Source organism: Peromyscus maniculatus, chromosome 2 (genome assembly GCF_049852395.1).
Source record: "Peromyscus maniculatus bairdii isolate BWxNUB_F1_BW_parent chromosome 2, HU_Pman_BW_mat_3.1, whole genome shotgun sequence".
Classification (NCBI taxonomy): Eukaryota; Metazoa; Chordata; class Mammalia; order Rodentia; family Cricetidae; genus Peromyscus; species Peromyscus maniculatus.
This window is the reverse complement of record NC_134853.1, coordinates 138,674,115-138,683,871: the sequence shown is the minus strand read 5'-3', so window position 1 is coordinate 138,683,871 and position 9,757 is coordinate 138,674,115. Positions and strand designations below refer to the sequence as shown.

Genomic DNA, 9,757 nt, shown 5'->3' with positions numbered 1-9,757 from the left:
CTAAGGCTGCTCTAATCTCCCAGTTCCACTCTTCACCCTCTTGCTCTCTGACCACAGAGGTGTAGAGACGGTTGGACTAGCCAGACCCAGGCTTTGCCGCAGCTCTTCCATTGGATGTTCCACGGTGTCAGTGTATGTGGGGTGGGGGGGTGAGAAGGTGACGTCAGGCATACCTACCATGCTCTGCTTCCAAGTCTTCAGCTCTTGGATGTCACCGCCCATTGTGTATCCAGTCCTCGGCTGTCCAACCGTCCTACAGCACTAGTGTATGGAAAAGCACTGACCTTGCTGGAGACACTTGTTGAGACTGAACCTGATGGAGTTCCCAGAAGCTCCTGCCTGCTTCCCCACAGAGATGTCACCGGGCCTGCTAAGTTCCTGTACACTACAGCTGTCTCTTGCAGGGACAGAGGCTGTGTCTACTGTCCTCAGTTTTTTTTCACCAAGTCTCGTCAATGAGGTTTCTAATCGGACATCTTATCTGGAAGTCCTGTTTGGACAAGGGACTTCCTTTGAGGCTCATGCTGTATGTGGATCACCAGCACAGACTAGAGAATAAAGTAACAAAGGACTTTTTTGGACTCCAAGTGACAAGGACTCAAGGATATGAGTACTGGTGAAATTATTAAAGCCACTCCACGTAGTTAAAAGGATATTTATTTAATGGCGTAACTCACAAATTAAGGGATAGGTAGGTCGCAGGGTCTGGGGAAGGTGTATTGCAATCCAGCGGTGTTCTCTGGAGCTCTGTTCGGTCCACCTCCACTGTTCAGGGTCCCGGCACAGAGAGAGCGCTTGCCCATCCAGCTCTTGGGTCTCCAGGTGCCTCCCCTGGCCCCGCCTCGTAGGCGTGACAGTTGCCAGAGTCTCAATGGGGGTTGGAACTTCCAGATCCAAGCTGGAATGGCTGCCCACTACATATGAGTTTTCCAGGTCACAGTTTACAAGATGGGCCGAGGGTCTCAGAAGAAGGACTGTTGGGCAGGTTTGCTGTACGCTTAAGCAGTGGTTCTCATGGCTGTCTGTCCCTGCAGGATCTGGAATGGGCGATTTTCATTCACTCCGTCTCTAAGATGCTATCTTTCTCCTCCTCCACTTTTCCTTCACTGTTCCAAAGCCCCAGTTACCAAGAGAGAATCGCCTAAACCGATGGAGTGCTGGACAGATGACTCAGCCATTAAGAGCACCCACTGTTCTTACAAGGAGCCTGAGTTTGATTTCCAGCATCCACATGGAGGTTCACAATGTAAGACTGTAACTTCAGTCTCAGGGGATCCTATACCCTCTTCTGGCTTCCACAGGTACTGTACGTGGTGTATAGAAATACATTCAAGCAAATACTCATGCACATAAATTAGAAATAAAAATCTCAAAAAAAGTTTCTGTATGCCATTGTCACATGTGACAACATTAACAAGTCCTTGACATCATTGATATCCAGTCCATATCTTGATTCCCCCAGGCATCCAGAACTGCACAGAGCTCCAGCATAGGCCAGTGGGTTTGTCATGGCAAGAGGTATTAGGAGAGGGTTGCAATTGCTTTCTGGCCACCTTGTCTGTGTCTCTGACAGAAATAGGTAGAGTGGGGACCAGTGGAGAGACCTTGAGGTTAGTTACAGTCACCTCCCCGAGCTGGTAGATATTGAGACTGCCTCTCCTTGAAGTAATGCCTATGAGACGACCTCTCCTTTGATTCCTGATGTCCTGTGGTCTTCCTCCGTCCCCCAGCCCCCAGCTTCCTGCTCCTGGTACTTCCTGTCTGTCCCACTGGTACCCACTGCTTCTCCATTGGCTCCTGCTGTCACTGCAGAAACTTCCTAACTCAGAGAACAGACTTCTCCCACACCCCATGCTCTTCCACCAAGCATAGGTTAGTTTTGTTCAGTGACTCACAACTCTTTAGTCTCCAAGGACCTTACATCTTCATTTATTATTTATCATTCTACCTTGGCAGAACTCCTCAGAGCAAGAGAACATTCAAGAAGCAAGCGCTACCCTGTCAGTCCTAAAGTCTCCAACCAGAGAAATATAGCAGCTGGGTGTTTCTTGCTATCAAAGACATGGTTAGGGTAAGTAGATTGGGAAAATGTGAATATGGTCTGTGTTGTATTGCATGGTATCGGATTTCTGTCCACTGCCTGATGAGACTAAGAAAATGCACTGGCTCTTATATAAGATCTATATTGTGGGCTAAGATGGCATCATAGCTTAATTTCAATGATCTGAACACAGTAGCTGTGTATAGAGAAAATGATAAAGCCTGTGTGGTAGAATGAACACACAGAATGGGGAGGTGGGCCCAATCGGAGTTCTGAGAACATGTGTCAGCCTCCAGGGCTCACTGCCTCCACTCTATCCGCCATTCAGTTTCCTCCCCTGGGCTCCCTTCTCTTTCTTGTCTTACATCATCCTAAGTGTGTCTCTGTTTCCAAGGTATTCAGGACCATGAATGTGACAACCTCAGATTTCTCTCTTGAACTCTGGCTCCTTTTCATACCATCAGATGGAATATCCAGTTACCTCTCAGCTCCTCAGTGTCTCATAAGTATCTCCAAGCCATCATCTCCCATCAGTGTCCATGTTCTGTCCCCTCTCCCTGGGCTTTTTACCTGGGTGCACAATACCAGCCATTTGCTCAGATTAGAAAAAAAAAAAAAAAAACCCACTGGTCATTTTTGGCTTATCGTTCCCTACTTCCCCGTTACATACACCTTTGTTTCTTGTAGTGAAACTTCATTTTCAAACTACAAGCTTTTTTGTTATCTTTCCCTTTTCCCAACCATTTATTAAAATCTTTGGGGAAATCTAGTCCTGACAAAAATTTGCCAGCAAGTAACAATGTTCATACTATATAATCATGACTCAATTAATAACCTTGTTCTTACGATTTTAAAAGCTCTGACTGTTGCTTATTTATGTATTTATTAGCTAATTTAAAACTTTTAAAATTGCATTTATTTATGTACCCATAGTGTCATAGTGTGTGTGTGTGTGTGTGTGTGTGTGTGTGTGTGTGTGTGTGTGTCTATACAGATGTGCATGCACATGCACATGCCATGGTACACATATTAAGGAGTTGTGTACATAGAGGTGTGGTGATCAGAGTAATTGGTTCCCTCCTTCTGCTGTGTGGGTTCTGGGGACAGGACTTGGGTGGTCAGGTTTGAAGCAAGTGCCTTTCCTCATGTGCCATCCCACCAGCCCCATCTCATTAGCCATTGAAACTGTGTTTGCATATGAACAAACAGGAAATAAAATAGGAATCTCCACCACATTGCCATTGGTCCGATAGCTATTAGGAGAGACATTATGTCACGTGAAGTGACATAATGCTGCCATTCAACACTTCTCCGTCATTTTTGAAACACTTTTATGCTAAATGTTTGTTTCATGTGAGCTCTTGTGCCTGAAAGATGTTCCTCACAGTCATTGTACATAGTCACTTCATCTCTACCTGGAGCTGCAGTGGGACATGGTGAGCCTATGGGTGTTAGAGCCATTTGGGCAGAATTGTGGTCATCTGAGACCCTGAAGCACAGCACAGGTCCACGATACATAACTAAAGTGTTAGATTGTAAGATGCAGATCACCTCCTCAGAATGAACTTTGCTAAACACAGGTTCCCAAACATGATGTAATTTGTAACAGCACACGTGTGCTTGCAACAGAAAAAGAATCCCCCACTCCCTTTCAGGGGTAATCCCTCATCTCTGCCCTTGAAAACATTATTTTTTGCTGCTGAAGATTTTAATACAAAGGAGAGCCACAATGATCTGGTAGGAGACTGGGCTGGTCAGTGGGGGCCCCAGTATCACCAGAGTGCCTGTTGTTTTCTACCTGGCTATAGTCTTTGGGGTCAAGTAAACCACACTTGACAAAGCTCTTTGGAATTGGGATTATTTTATTTTCTGTATCAGTATATTATATATAAAAATAAAATACATTTTCGTTAGGAGGCGAGAGATGACGGCAAAAGATTTTCAGATTAATAAAGGAAAGAGAACCTCAGAATTTGTCATCAGCAGACCTTGTTATAGGAAATACTAAATGATTCATCAGCAATGTGAGCCTAGATGGGAAGGATGAAAAGTAAGAACACGAGGACTTTATAAAATAATAATAAGGATATGGGTTTAAGGTTTACTTGAAATAAATGTCAGTATAGAAGTTGTGAGGAGGTAAATGTGGGTAAGATATTGTGAAAACTTTCTGTGTTGCAGGATAGATGATTCTTGAGTAAACTTAAGTTTTCTTTTGCTTTTTAAGCTCCATTTAGGGCCCAGTGTGCTAGCACATGCCTTTCATCCCAGTACTAGGAGACACATTTGTGCATTTGAGGCAAGCCTGGCCTTCATAGAGAGTTCCACAGCAGCCAGGACTACACAGTGAGATCTTGTCTCATAAAAACAGGAAAAAAATATTTTGTTTTTATTTTATTTATTCTGTGTACCTGTGTGAGTATACACCACATGCGTGCCCTGCCTACAGAATCCAGAAGAGAGTGTTAGATGCCCTGTTGCTAGAGTTACAGACAGTTGTGAGAAGCCCCATAAGGGTGCTGGGAACTGAACCCAGCTTCCCCGGAAGAGCAGCAAGTGCTCCTAACCACTGAAACACCTCTCCAGACCAGAGTTTGTTTGTTTGTTTGTTTGTTTTTTAGACAGAATGTCATGTAGCCCCGGTTGGCCTTAGACTTATCCTATAGCTGAAGCTGACCTTGAACTTCCAATCCTCCTGAGTGCTGAGATTACAGGTGTGGTCCACCATGCCAGTTTATGTGGTGCTGAGGATCCACCCCAGGGTTTCTGCAGGCCAAGTAAACTTTCTACCATCTGTGCTCCATCTCTAGCCATGAGTTTAGATTTTTTTTTTTTTAATTTTATACTGATATTTTTATTCAGGACAAAAAAAAAAACAAAAAACAGAGCCACACAAAGACATCGGCGTCACTTGCAGTATTGGTCAGCTTTCAATTTGGCTCTCCTGCCCAGAAGTGTCTCCTGCAAAAATCCATCTTTCCAAGCCTTCTAAAGAAGTTTACTGCCGGGTGGCAGTGGCCCACGCCTTTAATCCCGGCATTCGGGAGGCAGAGCCAGGCGGTTCTCTGTGAGTTCGAGGCCAGCCTGGTCTACAGAGCGAGATCCAGGACAGGCACCAAAACTATGCAGAGAAACTGTCCCGAAAAAAAACCAAAGAAGAAGAAGAAGAAGAAGAAGAAGAAGAAGAAGAAGAAGAAGAAGAAGAAGAAGAAGAAGAAGAAGAAGAAGAAGAAGAAGAAGAAGAGGAAGTAGTTTACTATCTTCTTTGCTTATTTTGAGTTTGTGGTTTAGAAGCTCTGAAATTTCGTCACATAGTGGAGTTCGCACTGCTTCAAATTCCCTTTGTCTTCTGGGATGCCATCTTTTCTCTTGGCTTCTCTTTGGATCTAATCTTAATTCTTTTTTCTTCTGCTGCTGTTTTATTCTTGGCTTCTCTATTGTCTGCTTCATCGCGTCTAATAAAGCAGCTATTTGAGACCAGTAAAGCCATTTTCCCTTCTAGAATCACTGGTTCCCTTTGTGCTCTTGGCCCAATTGCACCCAAATGCCAACAACAAGTTCACCTGAATCTATACCAAGATATTTTTCCACAGCCAGATTTCAGGGCAATTCTGGAATCAGACAATTCGACAGCATTCGACCCTTAGGGGAATGGGGCCCCTCCCCACTTCTCTACGTGGAGCCCCCAGTGTAAAAAGGCCATTGTCCAGTGCGTGGTACGGGCTCCTTTATCCATTTCAATGCCTACGGCTCCTGAAATCTCCTGAAGTTGGATACAGTCTACCAGATTCCCACAATATCAAGCTGAATTTCTGCATCCTCTTCTTGTTTTCTCTTCTTATCTTTGCCCTCTTCCTTTTTACTCTTGGCCTTGGTGCCCTTGACCACGAGTTTGGTGGACTTTACATAGGAGTATTCGGCCATGGTTCGGCACTCAGGTGGCAGCCCCTGGCAGAGTTCCCGAAGGTTGGGAGGAGGAAGTGGAGACGGATGGAGAGCTCTAACCGTGGGAGTTGAGCCCAAGTTTAGATTTTGATAGGACTTAAGAGATGAAAGCTTACGTTTCTGAGGTAATCACTACAAACACAGAAACACAACAAACTACAAGAGAGAGGAATAAAATACAATGAAACTTTTTTAATGCACTGAGAAAAACAAGAAACAAACCAAAACCTGATCATCAATCCAAAAGAAAGAAAAACAATGTACCAGACAAGAACCATAAAATAAAATCATAGGCTTAAACCCAGTAGAATCTGTTTTGTTTGTTTGTAGGATAGCCGTGTGTGTGTGTGTGTGTGTGTGTGTGTGTGTGTGTGTGTGTGTGTGTGTGTGTGTGTGTTCAACTCAGGAAGCTATTACGAGAGACCTGAGCTTTCTCTAGGCATTAGGCTTGTCTGTGTGTGAGGCCCCAGTCTGTCGACTGCATGACGAGGTTTTGTGTGTGTGTGGGGGGGGGGGGGGGTCTCCTCGAGACAGGACAGACGGCTCACACCTGCTTCAGATGGTCTCCGCCCGTGCTCACTGGGACTCCCTTACATCTATGCGTTGTCTTTGTTTCCTGTTTCACATCCTTTGTGTCCCCCTGTTCCACTTTCACTGCATTCTTTTCCTCTAAGTATATTGTTTTAATCCATTTGTTCATATTTTTTTTTTTTCGAGACAGGGTTTCTCTGTGTAGCTTTGCGCCTTTCCTGGAACTCACTTGGTAGCCCAGGCTGGCCTCGAACTCACAGAGATACGCCTGGCTCTGCCTCCCGAGTGCTGGGATTAAAGGCGTGCGCCACCAACGCCCGGCCCCATTTGTTCATTTTTAACTATTTTGAATTATTTTCTCGGTGATTGCTCTAGGGATTATAATGGATTATTATTTTTTCCCACGGTCTGCCTCTGGTTAATGCTAACTTAATTCCGAGGTCAGAGAAACTATGTTCCAACATAATCTATCCCCTCACTTGGTGAAGGACTAGGAAGCACACATGGGTGGGGGGCGGGGCACGCTGCACTTACAGGGAACATGATGAACAGTTTACAGTTTCATTACAGCACCATTTTAGCCATGTAACTATACATTACCCAGAGCCATACAAAGTCACAATTAGCCACGGGCAAGGTCATGATAAGCAACAGCTTTATTGACTACTGTGCCCAAAGCTCTAGACATCACGTGCTAATAGGGTCACCGTCCCTCAGGAAGTCCCGGGGAGGAGTGGAGGCAGCCAGAGGACCTCTGAGCAGCTCTGAGGAAAGCATCCATCAGTCCACAGCCCCCAAGGCACCACCAACAGCGCCTCTCTAGGTGATGGGCTGTTCTTCCTCGGTTGAGATGATAGTCAGTAACTCTTGAATAACCCTTTGCTCCTGCACACTAAGATATTCTTCAGCTAGACTGAGGGCTCTCGTGGCGTGTTCCTTTGCCTGAAACAGAATTTCAGTGGTAAGTGGAAGTGGTCCCAGGAAAGACTATCAATAAGAAACTAAATTTGTGTTTAGCTCGGAAACTGGGGAGGGAACTGGTCACCTTCTCTCGCTAGCCACTGAGCTCCACGGAAAGTTCACAGACAGGTACACCTCCTCGGGAGAGTGAGAGCTGGGGAGGGTCTCCAGCCAGGGACCAGAGTTGGGAGGCAGAGAGTTCTCCTCTGGTAACACAAGTAGATTATCCCAGAGACCCTGGGGCCCAGAGGCCTGGGCAGAGGCTCCATGGGATCTCCATCTCAGGGTAGTCTCCGGCTCCTATTTTCCCCACCCTTCCTTCTAAACGCTGTTGACTGAGAAGCTGCCAGGGACCAACTACACAAAGAAGTCCGTGACCTTGTGCAGGAAAGACAATGAGCACAGTGAATAATAGAACAGGATGATACTGTTTTTATGTTTTTGAGACAGGCTTTTTCATAGCCCAGGCTGGTCTCAAATGTATTGTGTAGCTGAGGATGAACTTGAACTTCTGCTCCTACTGTCTCTTCCTCCTGAGTGCTGGGACTACATGTGTGCACCACCACGTCCATGTTTATGACAGAATCTTAAGCAGAAATGTATGCCAAAGAACCAAAGAAAGTAGAAAAGAAGCCGGGCGGTGGTGGCGCACGCCTTTAATCCCAGCACTCGGGAGGCAGAGGCAGGCGGATCTCTGTGAGTTCGAGGCCAGCCTGGGCTACCAAGTGAGTTCCAGGAAAGGCACAAAGCTACACAGAGAAACCCTGTCTCGAAAAACCAAAAAAAAAAAAAAAAGAAAGAAAGTAGAAAAGAGGTATTGGAAGTATTGGTGGTGGTGGTGGATATCCTGGTTGTTTTTGTTTGTTTGTTTGTTTGTTTTTTCCTTTTGAGTCAGGGTTTCTCAGTGTAGCCCTGGCTGTCCTGGAACTCACTCTAGACCAGCTGGCCTTGAACTCATGAAATCTGCCTGCCTCTGCCTCCTGAGTGCTGGGATTAAAGGCGTGCGACACCACTGCCCGGCTTTCCTGGTTAATTTTTATTGTAGATTTGACACAACCTAGAGTCGCTTGGGAAGGGAGAAGCTCATTTGAAGAGTTGCCATGATCAGACTGACCTGTGGCCATGTCTATGAGTGACTGTCTTGATTGGTGATCTATTGGGGGACGGGGGAGAGGGGGCAGCTCACTGTGGGCGGCACCATCCCTGAGCCTGTAAGCATCGTTCCTTCTCGGCTTCTGCTTCAGTTCTTACCCTGACTTCCCTCACTGACAGACTGTGAGCCGGAAGTGTAAGTGGACACAACCCTCTCCTCCCCCAGGTTGCCTTTGGTCACGGTGTTTATCACAGTAATAACAGTCAAAGGAGGAGGGCAGACAGCAGCTTTAGACAGGGAAGACAGACATGGAGGAAGTGGGTGGTGAGTCTCTATGTACAGACACGGGCCCTTTTTGTCTACACACCTGCAGGAGACCTAACATCCTTAGCATGCTTTGGAGTAATGACTTCCCCCCTAAAATGGACCCTGACCTGTGTAAAAGAGGTTTTAGACAATGGTAATGTGAAAATTCTCTGGAAATATTTTCCTGGTCTCCATTTCTCCCAGAATTCCGGGATCAGCACCCCTCTTCTGTGCTCCCCCAGGACCATTGAGCTTCACCATCACACTCGCTATGACCATACTGAGCTGCCCCAGAGCCGGTGCTTAACGAAAGTTCTAGAAGGAAGGGAGGGAGGGAGGAGAGGAGGGCGTGAGCAGGCAGTGTGGAGTTCTCCACGTTGCCCACATACACTCCTGTTTTCTTTATAGCACTTTTTACTGTCTGAGGTGATATTAGACATTTACATGTCTGTCTGACTAGGTTAGCTTCCCTTTCTCCAGGAGCCCCAAGTTCTACAGAGAAGTAACTTGTTTGGCTATCTGCTACTGTCTGCTCCATTCTTGACAGAAAGCCTTCCAAGTGGTAGATGCTCGATAAATATTTGAATGGGTGGATCAATCAATAGCCTGAGAGAGACCACTTACTGTCGATAACACATTGAAAAAAATAACCAAGCCTTTCTGTGCCTCAGTTTCCTTCGCTATAAAGAGGGGGTGAGAATTAAACACCACGGTCATGTAATGGGCTTCAGCCAGTGTCTGGCCTCCTTTTTAACAGTTGAATGGCAGTTCCTTGTGGTAGTATTGTGTTCCCCAAAATATTGTGTACTCTAATAAATTAATCTGGGGTCAGAGAACAGACAGCCACTAGATACAAAGGCTAGAAAATGGTGGCACTCACA

At 45.8% G+C, this 9,757-nt stretch overlaps 1 protein-coding gene and 1 pseudogene across 5 annotated transcripts in view; both read right to left on the bottom strand.

Annotated features, from left to right (window-relative positions):
• Positions 1 to 647: 647 nt before the first annotated feature.
• On the bottom strand, positions 648 to 7,011 carry LOC143271975 (protein FRG1 pseudogene; annotated as a pseudogene). The gene is made up of 2 exons (XR_013049309.1): positions 2,523 to 7,011; positions 648 to 1,037 (listed from the first exon to the last, which is right to left on the bottom strand). The product of XR_013049309.1 is annotated as a protein FRG1 pseudogene (transcript).
• A 144-nt stretch (positions 7,012 to 7,155) lies between these two features.
• Positions 7,156 to 9,757, bottom strand: part of Zmynd12 (zinc finger MYND-type containing 12) — a 33,962-nt gene continuing 31,360 nt past the window's right edge. For all 4 annotated transcript variants that reach the window (XM_076564944.1, XM_042271789.2, XM_042271793.2 and 1 more), the window contains one exon: positions 7,156 to 7,459. In XM_076564944.1, coding sequence (XP_076421059.1) covers positions 7,337 to 7,459 — 123 coding nt within the window. In that variant the 3' untranslated portion in view covers positions 7,156 to 7,336. The remainder of the gene's footprint in view (positions 7,460 to 9,757) is intronic.